Source organism: Schistocerca cancellata, chromosome 11 (assembly GCF_023864275.1).
Source record: "Schistocerca cancellata isolate TAMUIC-IGC-003103 chromosome 11, iqSchCanc2.1, whole genome shotgun sequence".
NCBI lineage: Eukaryota > Metazoa > Arthropoda > Insecta > Orthoptera > Acrididae > Schistocerca > Schistocerca cancellata.
This window is the reverse complement of record NC_064636.1, coordinates 123,262,584-123,290,103: the sequence shown is the minus strand read 5'-3', so window position 1 is coordinate 123,290,103 and position 27,520 is coordinate 123,262,584. Positions and strand designations below refer to the sequence as shown.

The 27,520-nt window shown below is 39.5% G+C and overlaps 1 protein-coding gene across 1 annotated transcript in view; it reads left to right on the top strand.

Moving 5' to 3' along the window:
- The first annotated feature begins 1,579 nt into the window (after positions 1–1,579).
- LOC126108316 (uncharacterized) overlaps positions 1,580–27,520 on the top strand; it is a 223,877-nt gene continuing 197,936 nt past the window's right edge. The window contains exons 1-4 of the mRNA XM_049913536.1: positions 1,580–1,682; positions 3,610–3,696; positions 10,433–10,495; positions 23,760–23,849. Of these exons, the coding sequence (XP_049769493.1) occupies positions 3,628–3,696; positions 10,433–10,495; positions 23,760–23,849 (222 nt within the window). The 5' untranslated portion in view covers positions 1,580–1,682; positions 3,610–3,627. The remainder of the gene's footprint in view (positions 1,683–3,609; positions 3,697–10,432; positions 10,496–23,759; positions 23,850–27,520) is intronic.

The following is a 27,520-nucleotide window of genomic DNA, read 5'->3' as shown; positions in this document are numbered from 1 at the left end:
ATTAATACTCCATATGAATGTACTTTTGATAACAAGCACAGGTGTGGTACTGAGTCAGATGGTTTTCGAAAATCAATAAATACTGCATCTACCTGACTGCCTTGATCCAAAGATTTTAGTATGTCACGTGAGAAAAGAATGAGTTGGATTTCACATGACTGATATTTTCGGAATCCTTGCTGACTGGCAAGGAGGAGGTACTTCTTTTCGAGATACCTCATCATGTTTAGGCTCAGAGTATGTTCTAAGATCCTAAACCAAATGGATGTCAAGGATGCTGGACTATAACTTTGTGGATTACTTCTACTACCATCTTATAGATGGACGTGACCTGTGCTTTCTTCAAACTACTAGGCGCATTGTTTTGTTTGAGGCATCTGTGACAGATTTTAGTTAGAAGGGGGGCTAACTTAGCGTAAATTCGGTGTAGAATCTGACAGGGATTCCATTGGGCCCTCGAGCTTTACTCAAGTATAACGATTTCAGTGGTTTATCAGCACCACTGACACTAGTACTTACTTCCCTCATCTTTTCAGTGTTATGAGGACTAAAGTGGGACATTTCTCCTGGGTTTTTCTTTTAAATGGAAAATCTGAAAACAGAGTTAAGCATTTCAGATTTTGCTTTGCTACCCTCAGTTTCAGTTCCTGTTTCCTTCGCTAGGGACTGGACAGTAACTTTTGCGCCACTAACAGCCTTTACATACCACCAGAATTGCTTTGGGGTTTGTGAAATATCATTTGACAACAATGCCTGGTAATTCCTCCCCATCAGTACGTGAGGTCTGCCTGGTCTCGGTTTATCTATGTTTATTCTTTCATAGCTCCACGTCAGAGTCACAGCATCGATATTCGACGTGGGCAGCTGACACAACATTTGACAATATTCTGCTGCGGCAGTCATTGAAAGCCTCACACATTGATCTCTTGACAGACAAATGCGTTTTATTCAGCAATTCTCTAGCTACAGCTCTATGCTTTGTTTTACATCTATGACACAGTAGTCTCGATTTCTTTAGCTGTGTCTTTACAGTAACTGTATACTGTAGAGATTGCCTCCCATTATGAACTGTTCTACTGGGTACATATCTGTCCAGCGCATGCTCAACTATTCTTTTAAACTTGAGCCAGCATTCCTCTACATACTGCTGCCCTGTGCTTAAACTTTCAGTTCCTCATAGAGATACGACACTACTAATTTTTTTTATGTACTTTACTGAATACTGTTTCACTTATTCTTTGTACTCTGTTAGTCATTTGCTGCCAGAGCCATATCAAGTTCACTGATGTGGACATCCTCAAAGAGGTTAGGTCTATTTGTTGCCGTTAGAAACAATATATTTTCATCATGAGTTAGGTTCCTAACTGTCTGTTCTAGTTAGTTTTCAGAGATGGCAACGGGACCGATGACCTCACTGTTTGGTATCCTCCCCCAAATTAACCAACAAACGACTTTAATTTTTTTCCTAGCAGATATGCAGCTCTGATTCCAAGAATGTTAGAACGACCTCTGTGGTAGGTTTTTTCTTCCGCATTTATTGACTTTGACCACAGCAGCAGATGGTTGTAGTCTTGTAGAGTCGTGTCATACGTTTGTACGGTATTATGATGCGTTTTCTGTGTAACATGTAAGTGATTTGATGGTGGAGACAGGAAATCACGGAAAGACGCATATTGAGTGTGGCTGTAAGTCAATACTTAATTATCATTACAGCTAACTGCCTCGAATGAAGTAGTTTGCCAATGCCTTGTAATGATGCTCTCGTAACTGTTCGTACAGTTATTATATCGGTTTAATTTCATTAATTGGGCACATTTGAATGACAAATTTGTTCCACATTTAATTCTTGTATCATCTTTGGCGCCTCTGGTTATGGTTTGAGATAGCCTCAGAATTTAATAAGTAATTATTTCAGGTTATGTGCATCAGAACCAAACACTTGTTATTTTCAGTGAGCTTAAGTTTCCGCATTGCGAGCAGGAGGTGACTAGTGTTTAGACAAACATATTAGCGCACATTACGTACCTGTGCTGTTCGGCAATTACGAAAAATACCAGATCGACGTGTTGGTATGTAATATGCTTGCTGTTTTCGTTCTGTCCGATAAAATTGCTAAATGTTTCCCGTGATTTAGCAAAAGAACCGCCAGAAATTTTGATGTTGTCTGTAATTACCGGAAAAGTGTCTATATGTGGTGGTTAGAGAAAGTGCAGGTCAATGTGAAATACTTGGTCATTGACGATAAAAGGCCCTCATGAAGTTCACACGCCCGCTGCATTCGTATTGTTATATTTACTTGTGCATGCGAAGTTCGGTAACAGTATTTGTGAAGGAAGGAATAGGGACAGTAAGAGTTCACTGTAATCTGATCTGTAGTTCGCCCGGGTTGTAGCGCAAACAGTTGTACTGCCAATACATTAGATTCGTTAGCACACGTTAATACTGAGTATCAGGGATTGGTTATGTTGGTATGAAAGATAATGCTGTAGAGCGAATTCATTGTGTTGCGTTTTCCATGGATTTTCAATGTGCCTATGTGCTCCATAGTTTAGTAAATAGTGATAACTGTTGTTTGTAGTAATGCGCACGTTTCACTCTATGGAAGGATATGGGAAATGTAATTTACTCTGTAAGGCCTAATGGGTATGTGCAATTGCCATCGACAAAAGCATCCCAAAACCACAGAACATTGTCATGGGTACGCTTATGAGAATGTAATTTCACTAAATCTTGTTAGAGGAATTTAATAAGTGTTAAATCTAGACAGTCAAGAATCATTTATTTTTCCATGCAACGTTCAGGCAGCAGTGTGTGTTTTTTAGTGACTGGGTAAAGATTGCAGCATTACGCTATATTGAGTTGATAATGTTGAATATAGATGACTGTATAAGGAAACAGTTGTTAAAAATACATACTAAACTGACTGAAAAAGAAGAAAGTTCTGTCTGTATGGGTGGATTTTCATGTTCTGCTTTTTTGAATACCATGAGCAAATGTGGGTTTATAGATTGATTGAAGGTGCAGCCAGTATCATTGAGAAATAATTCTTTTCTGTCCTTGCATACGTTGCTAAGAACATAATTATAAACCTCTTACATTATTCTGTATTTTAAGGAATTTGCAGGATACATTGACAGGCTTAGATATAGCCCAAGACTCATTTTAATCTTTTATTCTTCATATGTAAAATTGTCTACAGTAAATAGATTTGTCTGGTAAATTCACTTTATCTTAGTAGCTTCACATGACACTTAGAAATTTATGTGGAAAAAGCAAGATATGTCAGCTACCATATTCAGAATATGATTGTATACCACAAGCAAATGCTACTAAGTAACAGCAGTAACTGTAAGTCACTTGTTTCCATTGTGTGTGGTTTTTGTTTTCTGTCAAATTGAGTTATGTTTTCCATTAATGACAGTGAGGCTTCAGAGTCCTTATCACCAGCAAATTGTAAATCAGTTCTTTTTATTAGGTTTTTTGTTCCTCAGCCAGTTTTAAATTTTTAGTATGCATTGACTCGTTTGCTGCAGCCAGAAAATGCTGCCTGTGCACTATGTTGAATAGTAACAATTTAAACAAAATCACTTTTGCTTTCTTGATTTTCAGTGGATTAGGAGAGCACTCATGGACTCCAAGGGAACCAGTTGGCTGAAAAAAGAGAAGAACGAAGTATATGCTGAACCAGGCTCCTTCGTAAATAGCTTCTTGTGTTTTTTACCATTGTTTCATTAATTTCTGTGTGCCATGTGGTGTGTAAACAAGCAGATTACCTTCCCTGTTGTTTGTCAGATGAAATATTTGGTACTGGCTGTTGGTTTTGATTCTTGACCAAATGAAGTTGCGACGCTTGGCTGTGTAACATATTTGCAATGGATTGGTATCTTATAGTATATAATACTGCTCTCCAATATTTAATTTGTTTTAAAATTTCTGTAGCTTATTGTTAGTGTGATGTTGGCATGCCAGTAGTTAATGATTACAGGTTTGTTGTCTACTAGGAAATTGTCACATGTTCTTGAATTATTGTGGTGTTTGCAATCACCTGTTACAAATTAATTTTCTACTTTGATATTTAGTTTGGTGTGTTGTTAATGTCTAGATTTGTTCCTTTCTTAGAAAGTGGTATTATTAATGGATATGATAAAGTAATATTTGAGTAGGACTTTACGTGCTAGAGTACAGATGATTCAGCTGCTACTGTAGATCAGTTGTATGGCTTGCTGGATGAATTGATCAGATGCTCTATTTGTGGTCAGTTTTTAAGTTGAGCATAGTTGCTTTCTCAGACAAGAGGGATATATATCTGTGGATTTATTGCAAAGACAATATTTGGCAGTCTATTTGTCATGGTGCCTGATGGAGAAATTTAAACTCATGGCCTACAATATTGTTTTCCTGGTGCATTATTTTTGCTATTGCTCATCTAATTGGTTTTATGCACTCAGTGTTCTTGTTAGCAATATTACTGTTCTTGATCAGTTTTTGATTTGGGGGTAGATATTCAGAATCTATTAAATATAGGGAAGTGGTAGGTGACAGAGCTGTTATTGAAATCCTTTGAGGAGCTTAAATACTATTAAATTAAAGAGTAGTTGGTAGTGTAATTTACAACCCTAAGAAGGAAATTGTGGTAATGCTGATACTGAAAGAGTAAAGGAGTGTTACAGTTTTAACTACGGAATGTTTGCAATGCTCTTTAACCAGTAGATTTTCACATTACCACTCTAAATATTTGGTAACACATAAATTACTTAAATGTTAGTATACTGACAGTTAAACTGTGTAGGCTCAAATGACACATCTGTAACACACAACATATGCCTACGGATTTGGTGCTCTTAAAAGAAGTAATTATAGCAGAATGTCACTGTCAGCTTCTGGAAAATTAAAACATGCTAAAGCTACTGTTAGAGCTCACTTCTTGATTCAGTATTTCTGAGATCAGCAGGATTTGAAGTTGCCAGTGTGTGGCCATCAACATTCTACGGATAATTCTCTCCTCATTAACTCATTTTGAAAATATATTGTCCATTCCTTTCTTCATCAAAGTGCAGTAATTAATTTGTGTTTTTGTAGCTAGATCAAGGAAGAAAGCCTTTGTACTTTGAAAGGGCACGGCCGACTTCCTTCCCCATCCTTCCCTAATCTGATGAGACCAATGACCTCGCAGTTTGGCCTCTTCCCTCAAACAATCCAACCCCTAACCCCTTTGTACTTTCAATGTCTCACTTACCTTTCTTTCTATGAACTTGAACTTGGTGTGTGTAGTGTCTTGCTCATATTCAGGATGTTCATTCTTCTCTTGGTACTGTAGGTCTAGCATTGATCTCAAAATGTAAGCAGTTGGTAAAGGCAAGTCATCGTAGATTTAGCACACATGCCTTTGGTGTTCCAGTCTTATTATCACTTCTTTTTGGAACAACTACGGAAGTGACGACTACAATGCACTTTCATATCATGTGATACATCTTTATTGTAAATGTATCTGTTTTTCCATTAGCTCAAAGCTGTGTGACTGAGCAGTCGCTGTTCCAGCTTTTCATGTGAGGTTGTATCTGAACTGGTCCAACAGTGAAAAGCAAAACTCAGTTGCCGACAACTCAGGTGCCTCAGTTACATTTTCCAAAGAACAGAGAAAGTAGAATCAAACACAGAAAATGTCAGGATAGAATAATGGTATACAAGGGATACATTTGTACTCAACACATTGAGGAGGCCTTTGGTTTCAGGTAGGTAGAATCAATTGACTGCTAAATATGTAAGCTTTTGGACAAAGTCATTCATATGAAGTACAGGACAACACTAGATCATGAATACATCTAATGCAAGCAGAAATCTGTTGGCAGGACTGGTGACGTAAAGAGGTGCTGTGGGGTGGGAAGTGAGGGATAGCAGGGTAGGGGTGGAGGTGATGCTGTGTTGACTGTGGGATTGGTCAAGGACATAGGGTGACAGAATAGGGCTTCTAGGTGCAGTATTGGGAGGCTGTACGGGGGGGGGGGGGGGGGGGGAGTTGTGGGGCAGGTGTGTGCACTGCTCAGTGCTAGAATGAGAGCAGGGTAGGGAATAGGTGGGGCGGAGCAAACAGACTAGCAAACATTGACGCTATGGGGGGTTATGGGGATGAGTGGTATGTTGTAGGAAGAGTTTCCATTTTGTACAATTTAGGAAAGTGCTATCATCCTCTATGATCACATCCCCCAACACACATGACTTTGTCACTGAGCAGTTCCTTCCTCAGTGTCTGACTGTCTCCTAACCTACGGCCCATTCCTGGTCGCCATGTCAACTACATTCTCACACACAATTACTTCTCTATTGAAGGGATTGCCTACAAACAAATCTGCAGTACATCAAAGGCCAACTGTATGTCACCATGTTCTGAAAAGTTTTTCGTAGGCCACCTCGAGGATCCTTACTAACCACCCAGAATCACAAACTGCTCACCAGATCAAGATTCATTGATGACATTTTTGTGATCTTCTTGGTTTGTTTATTGAACTTGATCTGATTAAGTCCATCAGACCCTCTATTAAATTGGACCATGGTTTCCCTTTTTATATCATATTTTTCTGAAACTAAGTTTTAATAAGGCTAATAGTATTACAATGATTTGAGTGTCTGAAGTAGCAGTGTCAGTGAATAATACTATGAACTAAAAGTTAATACTGGCAGTACTTCTACTTCTGCAGTTGCTACCACTAGTGGTTCTGGTAGTGGTGGTGATGAAAGAATTTGTAGGTGTGCAAGGTGGACTTTTTCTGGTGCAGAGTGTTACGGGGAAAGGAAATGTAAGGAGACTCCACCAGTTAAGAATATTGGGAAACAACGTGGTTTGAATCAAATGCCAAGGCTCACACTGAGGCGTGCACAGCCTAAAATTTCCTTTACAGCCTGTTCCCAGAAACGGAATTCCCATGCCTTGTCTTGTCAGTCACAAATACAGAATCGTCTGATTCCACCCATCTGCTTTGACACATGACGTCACAAATATGGCGGAAACGACCATACACTAAGACTCCAATATGGCGCCTATGATGTCATTACATAAACATGACCACTAACACGAAAATACAATTAAAACCAACACACACATTCCACAAAAACCCAAGGAAACTAACGGGGACTAGTGTAGCAGGGGATACAACCCGTCGGCTTTGGACAATGACGTCACAAGTCGCCAAACGAGAAGCGATTCTTCTTAGTGTTGTAGCTCCCTTCAGTAGCTGATAAGTGTTTTTTGGCTTTTAAAAAAAATCTCACGAGATAGAGTAAACAGATCCACTTTATTAAGCAATCAGTAAAAAAAAAAACGAAACTGAAACATAACAGCAAAAGCGAAAATGGTAAACTGCTCTCTGGCGACTTGTGACGTCATTGTCCAAAGCCGACGGGTTGTATCCCGTGCTACACTAGACCCAACTAACGGGACAAGTGTGGGAAATTGGGGGTTTTTGGGTGGGGACAAAGTAAATAAAAACAAATTTACACACACCACCATACTAAACCACACAAAACGACAAAAAAAGGCACAAAACTACTCAAATTCCACTAAACACAATATACAGTGGAATCGGACATTTCGCTTGATCTACGTAGCTCAACAGCAGCTCCCGATCCCACAAATTGGAATCGAACATTTCCCTTCACCTGTTATCCTTAAGACACCTCCACATATAGCCATCCCTGATCAGAGATGCCAGAAGTTTAGTAAACCACATTTCTTCACAACATACTGAACACTTCAAGACTTCATCCAAATATCCGAATAGTTGAAGAAATTTTATTAGAGACAATGCACTGTCCCCCATCATCGCTGACAACCAAAAACTGTTGACCCTGCCAGTCATATCCATACCTACCTAAGACATAAAAAAAAGCAGTTTACCAAAATTAACACACGCCAATAAAAAAAGTAACATTGACATAAGAAAACCAAAATTGTTAACTCCCTGAAAAATATTCCGTTGAAAGCACAGTCACTACCAATACCACACACGTGCAATGCTACCATGCAAATGAACATCATACGCCACGTAACACGCTACCCATAAACACACCACCAGAGAGAACCACCAACCGCAACAATACACCACCTATAAACTCGCCACACATGCAAACTAAACCAAAAACATCACCTAACACGCCACACATGAACACACCACCAGAGAGCACCACCGATCACATCAAAACACCTACAAATACGCCACTCTCACAAACAAAATTCCACACCACCATGATGTCACACACCACAGCAGCCTTAAGTCATGGGTCAAAGCCGACGGGTGGGATCGGACGCTTTGGTCAACCCCCATCTCCCCCATGCTCATAGAGTAGCACTCGCCTTGCAAGTCAGTACTACCCATGACTGAAGCAACTGAATCACATTTTCTGCCGGGATTTACCCTGCCTCTCATGCCTTGAAATCGGGAATAATCTCTCCACCCTTCACACAGTTGTTTTGTCTCCAATTGAACTGATAAGATATTCTTGCTCATCGCTACTCCAGCCCTGCTTCCAACCTCTTGCCTCATGTCTCATATCCCTGAAACAGAGCTACACGCAGGACATGCATGATTCCTGCAGCCCCGTCAGACATCTCCAACACAAAGGCAGGGCTACCTGTGAAAGCAACCCTGTGATTGGCAACTACCCACCTGCAGCCACTGTGCTGTATCCTACGTAGGCATGACAACTAAATCGCTCTGTCTGCAGGAGTGACCAGTGGCAAAGTGTGGCCAAGAAAACTGGACCACCCACTTGCTGGAAGTGCCCCCAGCATGATGTGGTTCACTTCAGTGACTGCTTCACAGCTTGCTCCAACTGGATTCTATGTTCTAACACAACATATTATTTCCTGTAACCTCTCTAGACTCAGCCTATGCTAGTCCATGTCCTCTACCCATGTCCCCTTTCCCTGCTCTCACTTCAGCACCACACACACACACACACACACACACACACACACACACACACACACACACACACACACACACACACACTCTTCTTTCCTCCCAGTGCAATTACTATTTTCCCTTTCTCAATTTCTCTCCTCCCCTTCCCCTCCCACAGTACAGCTTCCCAAAACTACCTTTAGCAACTCATACTGTCTCTGCCACATCCTTGCGTGCTATCACAGAGAACACATTATCTTCCCCCCACCCCTCCTCCCACTTTTACACTGCTATCCCTCTCTCGCTGCCCTGTGCCTCCTCATATCTCACAACCCACCCTAACAGATGGTTGCTCATACCAAAAGCAGATGGTCATTCCCAGTTTCTGGAGACAGTGGCCATGTGTGTGTTTGTTGTGTTCCTGTGAATGTGTTCTCTATTTCAGAAGGGCTTTGTCCAGAACCTCAATTTTTTTAATACTGTTTCATTGTATTTGTCTGCAAGTCAGTATAGAAAGTAAACATGCCAAATTTCAAGTTAATGGGAAAGTGAACTGGAAAAAACACTGGGTGTTGTGTGCTGCCCTTAGGTTAGTTAGGTTTAAGTAGCTCTAAGTTCTAGGGGACTGATGACCATTGCTGTTAAGTCCCATAGTGCTCAGAACCATTTGAACCATTTTTTTGGAAAAAACACACCAACCAAATCTGCAAGAAAAGTCCTCAAGATTGTTCTACCTCGTGTGTAAACTGAGAGGAGTGTTTGGTTCAGATATGTGTTAATTCCCGTGATATCAGTAACATAAAAAAAAGATCCGTGTGATATGCTAGGTGGAACATACAGTGCCATCTGTATTTTGTTTACCAGGCTTAGAATGCTACTGGTTTTTGATATCTCTGTGACTCTGCTGTTGGCATCAGGGAGAATGTTAAAGAATGTGTTCCCAGAAAGCAGTTTACAAAGAAGATACTGTAAGTAATGCAAAAATCCACATCCCAAAACATAGGCTAGCAAGAACAGGAAACTCTCAGTAAGTGAATGGCCTCAAAAATCTTACTTATTATTCCCTCCCTGCTTCATCCACATCATTTTAATATTTCAAATTAAAACTGTATGATTGGCTGATAGGAAATTCATGTTGCAATTAGTTGTATGATATGGATATTGTTGATTTTAATATTAAAGATTCTAGTTGTACCCACTGATTTCATTACACTACTGTTTTTTTATATGATGTGCATTTCGTATAAAATAGTTAATGATAAGTAAATAAAGATTATGGAAGTAGGAAATATGATTGACAATAGCAGCATAGGAAACTGAAGTACAAGAGGCTAATAAATTTTCAAATATGTTGTCACTGATCATTGAAATGCACCTTACTGACTGTCACCGAGAAGGCCACTCTCTGAAAAGAATGAGTCATTTATTCTTTAGAAGTGTCATAGACTTACAATATGTGATACTTGTTTGTAATATATCTAAAATTGTCTTCTTAAAAGAACTCCTTGCAGATATTTCTTTACTATTCTCCACAGGTTCAGTTACACACATCTACCATGAAATTAAAAGAAGAATTGGATGAGAAAGTGAACCAACAGGTAAGTCTAGAATTTGTGTGACTGTATGAAATTAAGCAGTGTTATGTTATGGCTTAGTTTTGGTGAATATAATATAGATTGGCTTGATGCACTTGTCCATGTTAGTCTACCCTCTATAAACCTCTTAATCTCTGATGACTGTCACCTACTACATCCATTCGAACTTGCTTCTTGTCTTCATGCCATAGTCTCCCTCTACACTTTTTACCCTCACATATCCCTCCATTACCAAATTGACTATCCCTAGATGCCTCAGAATTGGTGCTATTAACAGGTCCCTTGTGTTAGTGAAATTGGTCCCTATGTTCCTCCATTTGTTTCATCTACCCATCAAATCTTCAGCATTCTTCTGTAGCACATTTCAGATGCTTCCATTCTCATCCTGTCTGAATTGCCTATCATTTATGTTTGACTTCCACACAGGGCTGCACTGCAAATATCTTCAGAAAATACTTCCTAACACTTAAATTTATATTAGATGTGAACAGTCCTCTTTATTAGGCACATGTTCATTGATATTGCTAGTCTTCACTTTATTTCTTTCTTACTTTGGCCATTGTCAGTTACTTTGATGCCCAAATAGCAAAAGTTGTCTACTACTTTTACTGTCTCATTTTCTAGTCTAAACTCAACATTGCCTGATTTATTTCAGCTAGAATCCATTGCTTTTATTGATGTATGTCACACAATCTCCTGTAGTGGTGATATCCAATTTTACTGTTCCGAGTTTTACCTCCCACATATCCCTTCATTGACAGTTTCAAGATGCCTGTTTTGTTTGATAGAATTACATTGTCATTTGTAAACACACAGTTTGCTCTACTTTCTTCCAGATTTCCTTTGTGTCTTCGTCGTACAGAGTGCATATCAGATGTAGGCTACAAGCCTGTCTCATTTCCTACTCAATGCTTCCCTTTCATGTCTTTAAAGTCTTACAACTGGTGCCTGGTTTCTGTGAAAGTTGCAGACAAACTTCTGCTTCCTGTCTATTTATTCTGCTGCTGCCCAAATTCCAAAGAGTGCAGTCAACTCCACATTCTCAAAAGCATTTCAGTAATTCTGCAAAAGCTGTAAACACAATTTTGTCTTTCTTTAACTCGTCTCAGGTAAGCCATAGTATCAGTATTGCCTTGTGTTACATGCTCTTAGTATCCAAAGTGATCTTATGTAAGGTTAACCCTCTAAAAGCTTTTCCATTCTTGCAAGCGTGATATCTGATGGTCTGGTCTGATAGTATTCACACCTGTTATCAGCTGCCTTTCTTCGAATTTGAATTACTACATTCTGGTTGATGTATAACTTTGTTAGCTATCTCGTATCTTGCACAAAAGTGGAATAACTTTGTCATGGATGGCTTTCCCAAGTATCCCAATAATTCTGAGGGAATGTCATCAACTGCAATGCCCGCATCTCGTGGTCGTGCGGTAGCATTCTCACTTCCCACGCCCAGGTTCCCGGGTTTGATTCCTGGTTGGGTCAGGGATTTTCTCTGCCTCGTGATGGCTGGGTGTTGTGTGATGTCCTTAGGTTAGTTAGGTTTAAGTAGTTCTAAGTTCTAGGGGACTGATGACCATAGATGTTAAGTCCCATAGTGCTCAGAGCCAATGTCATCAACTGCAATGGCCTTGTTAAGACTTTGCTCTTTCAGTGTTGTATCAAATTCTGGCCATATCATAATATCTCCAGTCTTGTCTACAACTACTTCCTTTCCCCTTTCTGGAGCAAGTTTGTTCCCCTTTGCCTTACAACCATTCTTGTTTAGCCATATTCCACGTTCTGTCAACATCATTCCAGTAATGTCTGTATTTCCTGTTGTCTGCTTAAATAGCTACATGTTTGTATTTTCTCTTCTCATCAGTTAAATTCAGCATCTCATGAGTTGTTAAGGTATTTGTACTAGGCCTTACTTTTTACCTATGTTTCCTCCTGCCTTCACTGTTTCATCTCAAAGCTGCCTATTCATCACCCAGTGTATAATTACCCTCTATTTATAACTTGTTGCCTAATTTTCATTTTCAAACTATCAATGATTTTTGGTTCATTCAACTTACCCAAATCCCATGTACTTAAATTCTACTTTTACCATTTCAACATTTCTCTCCAGTTAATAAAAACAACTCTAGCCAGAGTCCACATCTGTCACTGGAAATGTTGTGTAGTGTACAATCCTATTTTGAAATCTTTGTTTTTGACATTACATAATCTGCTTGAAACCTTTTGGTTTCTCCATGTTATTCCACATACACAAGCTTCTTTCATGATACTTGAAACAAGTGTTTGCAGTGACTAATTCATGCAATGTGCAAAATTCTACCAGGGAGCTTCCCCCTTTCAGTCATTTATGCCATTCGATGTTCTCTTAACTATTGTGCATCCTGTTCCTACTATTGAATTTCATTACCTTCTGGAATTGGCTTTCGTCTTCCTTAGCTATTGAATAATTACTCATCAAACTTTTTCCTATTCCATTCTTCTGCTGCTCTGGTTGCCATACAAATTTCTACCACTGCTGTATTTCCTTCATGCCTACATTGCTGTTAATAATAGCTTACTCATGTTCCTAGTTTCTTGCTCATTACTACGGCTCTCCCTGCATGACTCCTATTTGATTTTTTGTGCATAATCCTGTACTGACCTGACCAGAAGTCTTGTCCTTTCTGCCACTGCACTTCAGCTCTTACTACAACTGAATACAACCTGTAAATTTTTCCTTTTCAAAGTCTCTAACCTTCCTAGGCTGTTGTCGTCGTCGTCAGTTCAGAGACTGGTTTCGTGCAGCTCTCCATACTACCCTAACCTCTGCAAGCTTCTTCATATCAAAGTACGTACTGCACATCTTTCTGAATCTGCTTAGTGTATTCATCTCTTGGTCTCTCTTTGACTTTTACCCTCCACACAGCCATCCTATACTAAATAGGGGGTCCATTGATGCCTCAGAACATGTCCTACCAACAGATACCTTCTTCTAGTCAAGTTATGCCACAAATTCCTCATCTCCCCAATTCTATTCAGTACCTCCTCATTAGTTACATGATCTACCTATCTAATCTTCACCATTCTTCCATAGCACCACATTTCAAAAGCTTCTATTCTCTTACACACACACACACACACACACACACACACACACACACACACACACACACACGTGCAGGGAGCTGAGACCACACTGCCAATCTGTGCTCCCAGCTCTCTGAGACTGCGTGCGAGTGAGTGTCTACTGCTGACAAAGGCCTTAATGGCCGAAAGCCTTAATTGTGTGAATCTTTTTATTGTGCCTATCGTGACTCAGCATCACTGCTGTATCATGAGTAGTGACTTTCCTTCTCTGCTATTGTTACATTCCATCCTGGATTTTCCATTGTTTGATGTTTGCTTCTATTCTCTTCTTGTTTAAACTGTTTGTCATCCATGTTGTCGATTTCCATCATACAAGAGTACACTCCAAACAAATACTTACAGATAAGACTTCCCAACACTTAAATCTATACTCGATGTTAACAAATTTGTCTTCTCGGGAAAAGCTTTACTTGCCATTGCCACCCTACATTTTATATCCTGTGTACATTGACCATCATCAGTTATTTTGCTCCCCAAATAGGAAAACTCATATACTACTTTGTGTCTCATTTCCTAATATAAATCCCTCGGCATCACTGATTTAATTCGACTACATTCCATTATCCTCATTTTGCTTTTGTTGATGTTCATCTTATATTCTCCTTTCAAGACACTGTTCCTTCTGTTCAACTGTTCTTCCAGGTACTTCACTGTTTCTGACATGATTAAAATGTCGGCAAACGTCAAAGTTCTTATTTCTTCTCCATGGATTTTAATTTCTGCTCCGAATTATTCTTTTGTTTTCCTCACTGCTTGCTCAGTATACAGATTCAATACCATCAGGGATAGGCTGCAACCCTGTCTCACACCCTTCCCAACTGCTCTTTCCCTTTCATGCCCCTCGACTCTTTATAACTGCCATCTAGTTACTGTACAAATTGTAAATAGCCTTTCGTTCCCTGTGTTTGATCCCTGTAACATACAGAATTTGAGAGAGAGTAATGAAGTTAAAATTGTCAAAAGTTTCCTTCAAGTCTGCAAATGCTAGAAATATAGGTTTGCCTTTCCTTAATCTGTGTTGTAAGACAAGTTGTAGGGTCAGTACTGCCTCATGTTTTCAAACATTTCTATGGAATCCAAACTGATTTTTCCCAAGGTCAGCTTCTACCAAGGTCAGCTTCTACCAGTTTTTCCGTTCATCTGTAATGTATTCGTGTTAGTATTTTGCACCCATGACTTACCAAACTAATAGTTTGGTTATTTTCACGTCTGTTAAAACCTTCTTTCTTTGTGAGTGGAATTATTATATTCTTCTTGAAGTCTGAGGGTATTTCACCTATCTCCTACATCCTAGTCACCACATGGTACAGGTCTGTCAGGGCTGGCCTTTCGAAGGCTATCAGTAGTTGTAATGGAATGTTGTACACTTTCAGGGCCTTGTTTCGACTCAGGTCTGTCACTGCTTCATCAAATTTTTCATGCAGTATCATTTCATCTTCATCTACATCCTGTTCTATTTCCATGATATTTCCCTCGAGTCTATCACCCTTATATAGACCCTCTATATAATTCTTCCACCGTTCTGCTTTCTCTTATTCGCTTAGAACTGGTTTTCCATCTGAGCTCTTGATATTCATCCAAGTGCTTCTCTTTTCTCTAAAGGTCTCTTTAATTTTCCTGTAGGCAATATCTATCTTACCCCTAGTGATATATGCTTATCCTACTAAGATATGTAATACTCCACACTCAGACATATAGACTGCCTGGCCTGCTTTTCCTGATAACATCCTCCTGAGTAGACTCTGCCTGGAGATCTGAATGGGGGACTATTTTACCTCCTGAATATTTTGCCTAAGCTAATTTCGTGCAATAGAACTGCATGCTCTTGAGGAGAAAAACAGAGAGAGCTACAGTTTCGCTTTGCTTTCAGCCATTTGCATTATTGGCACAGGAAGTTGGTTAATGCTACAAGGCCAGGTCAGTTGATAATCCAGACCATTGCTCCTGCAACTGCTGGAAAGTATTTTGCCCCTCTTGAGGATCCATGTTTAAGTTTGATATCTCCTCAGATAATACTTATTTGTGTTTGCACCTAACACTGTTTCCAATGTTGTTGACATGCAAGCAACTCTGCCTCGGCAGTGTCCATGGTTCATTTGGGGTGGGGACTGTGAACTATTGTCTAAAGTGCTGTCTCTGAGCAGGAGCAATAGTTCTAGCATGTATATCTGTAGAATTACTTCATTATCTATATGAAGATAAATAACAATTCTGTGAGACTGCATTGGTACACATACAAACAAACAGATGAAAACTGTTTCTATGTCTCAGATTTGAGGCTGTAACTCCTAGTTTAAGGATCAGTTACTTAAACTATTAGCCTAACCAAGCATGCCTCCAGGGCTGCCAAGGGGATTTCACTTGTGTGTCCTCATAGATTTTTGTCTTAGGTTCAGGATTTGAAGGTCAGTGGCCAGCCAATTATTTGGTAAAGCAGTATGATACCGTTCTCCATAAAAGTAGAAACGAGAAATGCATTTGGCAATTGAGTGATTTGTGAGTGCTGGCAAGTGTAAAAAATGTATTGTATAGTTGTCTGTAGCTGAGTGCATAGGATAATATTATGTTGTTGTTGTTGTTGTTGTTGTTTTTGTGGTCTTGAGTCCTGAGACTGGTTTGATGCAGCTCTCCATGCTACTCTATCCTGTGCAAGCTTCTTCATCTCCCAGTACCTACTGCAACCTACATCCTTCTGAATCTGCTTGGTGTATTCATCTCTTGGTCTCCCTCTACAATTTTTACCCTCCACGCTGCCCTCCAATACTAAATTGGTAATCCCTTGATGCCTCAGAACATGTCCTACCAACCGATCCCGTCTTCTGGTCAAGTTGTGCCACAAACTTCTCTTCTCCCCAATCCTATTCAATACTTCCTCATTACTTATGTGATCTACCCATCTAATCTTCAACATTCTTCTGTAGCACCACATTTCGAAAGCTTCAATTCTCTTCTTGTCCAAACTATTTATCGTCCATGTTTCACTTCCATACATGGCTACACTCCATACAAATACCTTCAGAAATGACTTCCTGACACTTAAATCTATACTCGATGTTAACAAATTTCTCTTCTTCAGAAACGCTTTCCTTGCCATTGCCAGTCTACATTTTATATCCTCTCTACTTCGACCATCATCAGTTATTTTGCTCCCCAAATAGCAAAACTCCTTTACTACTTTAAGTGTCTCATTTCCTAATCTAATTCCCTCAGCATCGCTCGACTTAATTTGACTACATTCCATTATCCTCGTTTTGCTTTTGTTGATGTTCAATATTATAATAATCATAAAATTGGTGGTTCAGATCACACTAAGTGCTACCAGTTCTTTTAGTTTTATTTACATTCCATATGTAAAACAAATGGTAATTTTAATTTGTGCTGAGTCATACTTTTCCAATAGTTAATTATAGTTAAAAGTTACATAAAAATGCGAGTATTGTTAAAAAATTACATTTTGGTACAAAAATGGAGAGCATCAAAAAAAAAAATCTCACATGAATGTATCAAAATTTTTGTTTTAATATGTCGAATGCCCCCCATGAACCATGGACCTTGCCGTTGGTGGGGAGGCTTGCGTGCCTCAGCGATACAGATGGCCGTACCGTAGGTGCCACCACAACAGAGGGGTATCTGTTGAGAGGCCAGACAAACATGTGGTTCCTGAAGAGGGGCAGCAGCCTTTTCAGTAGTTGCAGGGGCAACAGTCTGGATGATTGACTGATCTGGCCTTGTAACATTAACCAAAACGGCCTTGCTGTGCTGGTACTGCGAACGGCTGAAAGCAAGGGGAAACTACAGCCGTAAATTTTCCCGAGGACATGCAGCTTTACTGTATGATTAAATGATGATGACGCCCTCTTGGGTAAAATATTCTGGAGGTAAAATAGTCCCCCATTCGGATCTCCGGGCGGGGACTACTCAAGAGGACGTCGTTATCAGGAGAAAGAAAACTGATGTTCTACGGATCGGAGTGTGGAATGCCCGATCCCTTAATCGGGCAGGTAGGTTAGAAAATTTAAAAAGGGCAGTGGATAGGTTAAAGTTATAGTGGGAATTAGTGAAGTTCGGTGGCAGGAGGAACAACACTTTTGGTCAGGTGATTACAGGGTTATAAATACAAAATCAAATAGGGGTAATGCAGGAGTAGGTTTAATAATGAATAAAAAATAGGAGTGCGGGTTAGCTACTACAAACAGCATAGTGAACGCATTATTGTGGCCAAGATAGACACAAAGCCCATGCCTACTACAGTAGTACAAGTTTATATGCCAACTAGCTTTGCAGATGACGAAGAAATTGATGAAATGTATGACGAGATAAAAGAAATTATTCAGGTAGTGAAGGGAGACGAAAATTTAATAGTCATGGGTGACTGGAATTCATCAGTAGGATAAGGGAGAGAAGGAAACATAGTAGGTGAATATGGATTGGGGGGAAGAAATAAAAGAGGAAGCCACCTTGTAGAATTTTGCACAGAGCATAACTTAATCATAGCTAACACTTGGTTCAAGAATCATAAAAGAAGGTTGTATACCTGGAAGAATCCTGGAGATACTAAAAGGTATCAGATAGATTATGTAATGGTAAGACAGAGATTTAGGAACCAGGTTTTAAATTGTAAGACATTTCCAGGGGCAGATGTGGATTCTGACCACAATGTATTGGTTATGAACTGCAGATTGAAACTGAAGAAACTGCAAAAGGTGGGGATTTAAGGAGATGGGACCTGGATAAACTGAAAGAACCAGAGGTTGTAGAGAGTTTCAGGGAGAGCATAAGGGAACAATTGACACGCATGGGGGAAAGAAATACAGTAGAAGAAGATTGGGTAGCTCTGAGGGATGAAGTAGTGAAGGCAGCAGAGGATCAAGTAGGTAAAAAGACGAGGGCTAATAGAAATCCTTGGGTAACAGAAGAAATATTGAATTTAATTGATGAATGAGAAAATATAAAAATCCAGCAAATGAAGCAGGCAAAAAGGAATACAAACGTCTCAAAAATGAGATCAACAGGAAGTGCAAAATGGCTAAGCAGGGATGGCTAGAGGACAAATGTAAGGATGTAGAGGCTTGTCTCACTAGGGGTAAGATAGATTTTGCCTACAGGAAAATTAGAGACCTTTGGAGAGAAGAGAGCCATTTGTATGAATATCAAGAGCTCAGATGGCAACCCAGTTCTAAGCAAAGAAGGTAAGGCAGAAAGGTGGAAGGAGTATATAGAGGGTTTATACAAGGGCGATGTACTTAAGGACAATATTATGGAAATGGAAGAGGATGTAGATGAAGATGAAATGGGAGACAAGTTACTGCGTGAAGAGTTTGACAGAGCACTGAAAGACCTGAGTTGAAACAAGGCCCCGGGAGTAGACAACATTCCATTAGAACTACTGATGGCCTTGGGAGAACCAGTCATGACAAAAGTCTACCATCTGGTGAGCAATATGTATGAGACAGGCGAAATACCCTCAGACTTCAAGAAGAATATAATAATTCCAATCCCAAAGAAAGCAGGTGTTGACAGATGTGAAAATTACCGAACTATCAGTTTAATAAGTCACAGCTGCTAAATACTAACGCGAATTCTTTACAGACGAATGGAAAACCTGGTAGAAGCGGACCTCGGAGAAGATCAGTTTGGATTCCTTAGAAATGTTGGAACATGTGAGGCAATACTAACCTTACAACTTATCTTAGAAGAAAGATTAAGATAAGGCAAACCTACATTTCTAGCATTTGTAGACTTAGAGAAAGCTTTTGACAATGTTAACTGGAATACTCTCTTTCAAATTCTAAAGGGACAGGGGTAAGATACAGGGAGCGAAAGGCTATTTACAATTTGTACAGAAACCAGATGGCAGTTATGAGACGAGGGACATGAAAGGGAAGCAGTGGTTGGGAAAGGAGTGAGACAGGGTTGTAGCCTCTCCCCGATGTTATTCAATCTGTGTATTGAGCAAGCAGTAAAGGAAACAAAAGAAAAATTTGGAGTAGGTATTAAAATTCATGGAGAAGAAGTAAAAACTTTCAGGTTCACCGATGACATTGTAATTCTGTCAGAGACAGCAAAGGACTTGGAAGAGCAGTTGAACGGAATGGACAGTGTCTTGAAAGGAGGATATAAGATGAACATCAACAAAATCAAAACGAGGATAATGGAATGTAGTCAAATTAGATCGGGTGATGCTGAGGGGATTAGATTAGGAAATGAGACACTTAGAGTAGTGAAGGAGTTTTGCTATTTAGGGAATGAAATAACTGATGGTCTAAGTAGAGAGGATATAAAATGTAGATTGGCAATGGCAAGGAAATCGTTTCTGAAGAAGAGAAATTTGTTAACATCGAGTATAGATTTAAGTGTCAGGAAGTCGTTTCTGAAAGTATTTGTTTGGAGTGTAGCCATGTATGGAAGTGAAACATGGACCATAACCATTTTGGACAAGAAGAGAATAGAAGCTTTTGAAATGTGGTGCTACAGAAGAATGCTTAAGATTAGATGGGTAGATCACATAACTAATGAGGTGGTATTGAATAGGATTGGGGAGAAGAGAAGTTTGTGGCACAACTTGACTAGAAGAAGGGATCGGTTGGTAGGACATGTTTTGAGGCATCACGGGATCACAAATTTAGCATTGGATGGCAGCGTGGATGGTAAAAATCGTAGAGGGAGACCAAGAGATGAATACACTAAGCAGATTCAGAAGGATGTAGGTTGCAGTAGGTACTGGGAGATGAAGCAGCTTGCACAGGATAGAGTAGCATGGAGAGCTGCATCAAACCAGTCTCAGGACAGAAGACCACAACAACAACATGTCGAATGATGAAAAAACATGTAATTTTTGCCAAACCATTACAATTCAGTGTTTGTTTAATTTGCAGTTTGTTAGTAGACATGGAAGTTTTTAAAAAGTAGTAGTTCCTGCTAGGAGATTTGAACCAGCAACTTTTTCATTAAGGCACTTTTATGCTATTCTTCCAATTACCAGCAATTGCGTTAATAAATAGGAAATGTTTTGTAGTAGGCAGCACTCAGAAGTCTTCTGATCTTCAAAGTCACATTTTTTTAGTTTGGTTACTTCCTAGTGCTGGTTTAGGAAATTGATGTTCCAGCACTAAACTCCAAATACTGTAAGTCTGAAGGAAATTGAAGCGGATGATCTGCAAGATACCCTTTACAGTCAAGTTCTTATTGTCACAGGGAAGTGTAAATAATGGTTAAGGTGGCAGCCCATAAAATGCAAGAAATCCAGGTTTAACTTATCAGTGCAGCCAAAATAAATTTTTACATCTGTTGTTAGACAAATCTCTAATATTAGACAGTCACTAGATCACTATATGAATGTTTCTGATTAGCTTAAATCACCCGGTATTCAAAATTGTATTGGCTGATTGCATTCAGCAGAATAGTGAGTGAATAGAGCAGTCAATTTTACTTGATGAATGACTGTAGGATTCATTTTTATTCATGCAGAGGAACTGTTCTCTTTCCAAAATCATATAGGAGAACAAAATTATCTGCTGTTTAGGTCTTTAGCTCCAAACATGTTTGCTGTGCCTCTACTTACAACCTGAAATGACCTGTGCATTTTTTCTATTCCCATGAAACGCCACTGTTCCATAAAATAAGTTCCATTGCCAGAGGTGATCCTGCAACATCCACTTGTTTTATTTCATCTGATGGCTGCCCTTTCAGGTCTAGTGGTCAATTGTGTAGAAAAAGTTTGGTTTTTCCTTCTCCCTCCTGTCCCCACTTTAGTCAATTTTGTATCTGTCATTTTAGTATCTGTGGTGTATTAAGAAATGTGAAATGCATTTTTATGTTCTTTAGTGGAGAAAATTTCTAAGGCAAAGCATTGTAATTATGTCTTTTCTGTTACTGTCTTCTGTTCTGCTACCATCTGCACCATTGTCAACTATCAGCTGTAGAGATGTCTTTGATCCTTTTTCTAATGTTTTTGTTCAGAAGTTCTGGGATCTTCGTTTTTTGTTTCATGTTTTGCAAGATATGATGTTACTTATAAATTAATGGAAGGCCTCTTATATAAGCTGTCTTGGTGGTTATCATATGTTCAACTTTTGGTTGGCCATGGGGATTCAGGTGATTTAGCTTCATTTGAATTTGCTGTACAGATATCTGCTGTCATGTAACTATGTAATGTTGTTAACATTTGCAGGTCCTCACTGTATTCCACAACATTCCCCATGCTAGGTTTATTGGCTGTTATGTCATGTCTGATCACTTTACCAGGTTTGTTAGGCCGAAGTATGTTCCTGTCTTCCAGAGTTTGTTTTTAACAGTAGCAATCTGTGATGCTTCAGTAGTCCCGTGCTCGTGTTCCAATCTCTGTATTTAGAGAATTTATTATTTTGTGCTTGTCTATTACTAACAGAATAAATATTTTCCTGTTGTGTGATTTTTCTAAACAGTTACACAGGCTAATTTTGGGAAAACATGTCTCTAGATTTTCACAGGAATTTTTGTTTTCACAGCTGTGCTAATGTCACAGGACATGATTTTGAGATGAGAGTTCAGTTTGTCGTCTCAAAATTTAGATCTACATCTTCCATGGATTCTCTAAATGTCTTCAATGAAATGAATGGACAGCATGGCTCATGTTGTCTATATTTGGTCAACCTCATGTCATGTTGTACTTTATTGATGTAATTTTCCTCCAAATCTTTTTCACTGTTTGAATTCATGCATCTTCAATTATGTAGCTGACATGTATATATATCCTGTCACTGCAGTATGATAAAGTATTTTCATTTGTATACAATATTTACCAGACTATTTCTTAAGCATTAATGTACTATGGTGGGTGGATGTTGGAACTCAAATAGTTACTTTTTCCACATCACATTTGACACTTCAAAATTATTTTTTCCTCACATTTGATACTTACCTGCATGCAGATTGCAAATTTCAGTAACATGCAATGAGATAAATGCAGATTTATCTCATTGCCCAGTACTGATTTTTCATGATAATGTATTACTGCCTCTGTTCTATGGTGCATCTTTCTAGTGGGTCCTTGGCATGGAATATCTGATTTTGTAGCTAATTATTTCTAGTTTTCCTACCGTGTTGTGTACAATGCTACTGTTAGTTAATGAAACTCTGGATCTTGTCTTGAATGCATATACACTTTTCTAAGAGTAAGACGACTGCTTATTGAATGGGTGTGAGGCTACAAATTTAAGTGTTCTGGGTTCCATCCCAGGCATCATCTGTCACTTTTTCACATGGAAATTGTCTATGTGGAAAACGACAGTTTCCATTCCAGTGTGAAGCTCTAGGTCCTCATGTAACTTCCTGTGTCAGTGAGTTCAAATATTGGAGGAAGCCAGTGGTGTACCACATCCAGTAAGACAATGTCTAACAGAGCACTAAGGTGTTAATAACTAACACCAGGTTGTTGAAAGCTTTACTTTTACTTCAGGTTTGCATTAGTTTTTGTGACCTTAGACATGTATTTTCCTCTGTACCAAAATTTGGTGACCCACACTTAGATCTGCACTTACGTGCTTATTGTCTTTACAGGTGGTTTTCTGACCTAAAAAATGCATTCTGCATATAACCTGCTAGTTGCTTAGTTTCTTCTTGACCATAGTGCCCTCATTGGCTTTGCAGAGGTACCCTATCATCTTCCACTGAATAACATAGGTCAGAAAATAGGGAGCTGAGATCATCATAAAATCAAAAATGTTCTTATTGGAGCCTTCACCTTGGCACATTTATAGGAGAGAGAGAGAGAGAGAGAGAGAGAGAGAGAGAGAGAGAGAGAGAGAGAGAGAGAGAGAGAGAGGGAGTAGTAGTAGTAGTAGTAGTAGTAGTAGTAGTAGTACTAGTAGTAGCTGCTTGGCAAGGATGAAATAATTTCTGTTTGGTTGATATCTGATGTGTCTACCTCCAAAGTAAACAGAACTTTGATTTCAGATGTTTGTCATGTTTTTCTGACATTTCCTACATCCTGTAGGACCTCCCCAGTATGAATAAATTGGAATGAAAGTAAATCTAATTTAATGTGACACATTTTCTTGTTACCTAATGCCAGTTAGTGAATACATGTGACCAATAGCTTTTTAGCCCCACTTGATGTGTAACACAAGAACAGAAGCTTTGAATATGCCATTCTTTCTTTTTTCAGTTTCTTGAAGGTCCGCTAAAGATTGTAATGCCTAGTCTCCATATAAAGCAAGACCTAGAACTAAAACAGGAGGATGGCATTGAGCGTGATGTAAGTTTTCACATCAGTGATGTATTGTGCATGAAGTACTGTATGAATATCATGAGATGCATTGGGTGCAGTAAATTCCAATGATCATAAATGATGAATCATTAAAACCTAGGATATTAGCACTTGTCCAGAATTTTTATAATATTTCAACTGACTGTAGGTATATTGTTCTGTTGTGTAATGGTATTTGAATGAAACTTGTGGGAAACATAAGTTTATTAACAGTAACCCACAGTAATTTTATTGTACATGTAAATAATGAATGCCTCAAATTCGTTCTTGGAACAAATGTACCAAAGATGCCTTCCTTGCAGCAGCTGTCAATTTATTTGTCTCTGTCAGAGTTCTATAATAGAAAAGATGTAAGATGTAAGAGGTAAAGCAATCAACTGTAAGCAGTATGTTATCAGATAAGTATGGTATTTGTCATACTATTTCTTTTCTCTGAAGTATTTAATGAAAAACATACTGCATTACTGGAATTATGTTTGCTCTGTGTAAAGACAATGGGTTTATCCAGTATGCATGACATAAATTTACAGTGTAATGGAACATTGCCTATCCCAAACTGCTTGCAAAGAGAAAACATTGTCATAGCAAGAATCCTTGTAAACAGCATTAAATTTAGCACATTAGTGATAGTCTGTGAAATTCAGTATTCATTTAATTAGCTATCACCATAGTGTACTAAATTTAATGCTGATGAAGGTTTCTCAGGTCTTCAGCTGCATGGTAGTGTTGATATCTCGCTACATTTCAGGAATTGTCATACTACCCATCTTATGGCGAAGTGTCGAGATTGGTGGAGAGCGGGTTATTTATATGTGCGGTCACCCCCCTCCACTAGACCTTGGGTAGCTGCGGTGGACCAGTGGCGTGCACATGGTGATGGTGATGACAGTCGCCCTTGGCAGCCATGTTTGGTTCTCGGTGTAAGCATTCTGTCTACGTCCCTGGCGGAGGACGTTGACGGGTAAGCTGCCGATGGACTGCCGCTATCGCAGAGTTCCATGCTGCACCGAGTTGAGATCCCTCATCTCTGTTGACCAGATTGTTGTGAAACCTTATTTCTATGGATTATTAGATAATGCTTTACCAGAAGCCAGATGCTCGGCACTGTACCTTTGTATTTTCGAAGTTGAAAGTGTGTTTTTCATTTATGCTGTATTTTGCTTTGGCTGATTTTTCTGTGTGGCCTAGTCGCACACATGTGATATGTTCTTCACAGCGTTTAGATGTACAGTGCTGTGTTTGCCCAATGTATTGTTCTATGCATTTGCATGGTATGCTTTATACTCCTGGTGTGTTAAGGATCAGTGGGTCTTTGGCAGTCCTAGGAGCTCCCTTTCATTGGTGGTGATTGGAGAACGGTTTTGATATTATATTTGCCAAGAAATAGTGCAATTTTGGCTGAGAGCGGAACTGTGTACGGAAGGAAAGCGAGTCGTTTCTCCTACTTCATCATAATCTGGGGTTCTCACTGCTTCCTTCTTCCTTTTAAGTGCCCTGTTGATCTGTGTTTCACTGCAGTAATTTTGGAGGAAGACTTCCCTCAGGTGTTGCAGCTTGGATGGTTGGCCATCTTAGTTGCAGATGGCATGCGCCCTATGTTCCAGTGTGGTAAGTACTGTTTGGCCAGCTGGAGTGGCCGAGGGTTCTAGGCGCTGCAGTCTGGAATTGCACGACCGCTATGGTCGCAGGTTTGAATCCTGCCTTGGGCATGGATGTGTGTGATGTTCTTAGGTCAGTTAGGTTTAAGTACTTCTAAGTTCTAGGGGACTGATGACCACTGCAGTTAAGTCCCATAGTGCTCAGAGCCATTTAAGTACTGTTTGTCTTTGTGCTGGATGGTGGCAGCTTGTTGCATGAAGGTATAGGTCTGTGTGTCTTATTCCTATGTACTGCATGGCCTAGTGAACCATCTGCCTTCCTCTTAATTAAAATATCAAGGAAGGGGAGGCATAAATTTTCCTCCATTATAAATTTGGTGTTAGGATGGATGCTGTTGAGGTGTTCCTGAAACTCATCTAGCACCTGTTTGCCATGTCCGCATATAACACAAGTGTCATCGACATAGCGGAAGAAGTGCTTTGGTTTCTGACTGGCACTTTGAAGGGCCACCTCCTCGAAATGTTCGGTATAGAGGTTTGAATTCACAGGAGTCAGTGGAAAGCTCATGGTCACATTGTCAATCTGTTCGATGAATTCCCTGTGGTGCTGAAAGTCGGTTGTTGTTAGTGCTTGTTCGAAGAGGCTGACTTTGTGGTTCAAAGTGCTGGGCTAAAAGTGTCAAGGAGACTTGGACACTTTCGTGAAAAGCGGCGTCATGTTGAAGCTCATGAGTAGGTCCTCGATTTGTAGTAGCATGTCCCTGAGTATTTTTACGAATTTGGCTGAGTTTCTCACATGGTGGCGGCAGTGTCCAACAAAGGGTTGGAGCAGTGTTGCTAGGCATTTAGCAAGTCCTTAACTGTGAGAGTTGGAGTCTGCAATTGGTCGAGAGGTACCCCTTCCTTATGGATCTTAGGGAGTCCATAGAGGTGTGGTATTGCTGGCACTCTGGGGTACAGCCACTTCTTCATTGGCTCAGGTAAGCCATATTTCTGCAGCAGAGCTATCATCTTTCTACTCATCGTCAGGCTTGGATCCTTCTTCAGTCTCTTATAGGCCTCGTGTTGTGGCAGCAGGTTTATTTTCTACCGGTACTCGACAGTGCTTAGTAGCACTGTAGCGTTCCCTTTATCTGCTGGTAGGATCGTTATATCACGGTCATCTCTAAGGGACCAGAGAGCTGCTCGTTCTTCCGCAGATACATTATTTGTAGGCAACTGAGATCTGTCGATTATTCTGGAAGTTTCCCACCTGACTTCCTCTGCTTCCTCCTTTGGAAGCCCTTACTGTTTCTTCCACACCACTATAATGTCTCGTTTCAGGTTTGTTCTGGGGATAGGGGCAAAATTCAGTTCTTTCTTGAGGACTGCGATTGTGGCAGTGTACAGTTCTTTTCCAGCCGAATTGATCATGGCTCTGATGTCATTCATCTCCTTTTTTGTCAAAAACGTCGCAAGATATCAATGCTACCACCCAGCTGGAGACCGAAGAAACCTTCAACAGTCTTTGCTGGGAAAGCAAACAGTCAAATTTAATGCTGTTTACAAAAATTTGTAACACTTAGTAGAAATCTATTCTTTGTAACAGTATCCAGCTCTGTGGACTAAGATCAGTTGTGGTGAATATTGGAATTTTTACTGGGTAGACGTGATTGGAAAATGAAAAGAAGGGAACTGAAACATTTCAGATGTGGGATTAGAGAATGGCACTGAAAATTAAGTGAACTTACAAGGAATATGGACTCGTGAGTAAAACTGTTAAGGAAAGAAATGTACAGAAAATGCTGACGAAAAGAAGGGACAGGATGATTGGATAAGTATTAAGACATCAGGTAGTGAACTAGTCAGATGTTTCCATCTCACTTGAAGAAAAATGCTACTATTACACATATCAAATAGGAACTTTAGATAGAGTGTAGTTAATTTTTATGTTAGTTACATAGTCAATAGTGGCACCTCATCACACATTTGCAACTCTAAACTAGTAGATAAAGAAGTGCTTTTTTGAGGAGGATATAGTGTAATTCAGTACACAGCAAGATTTGGACAATGTACTATTTA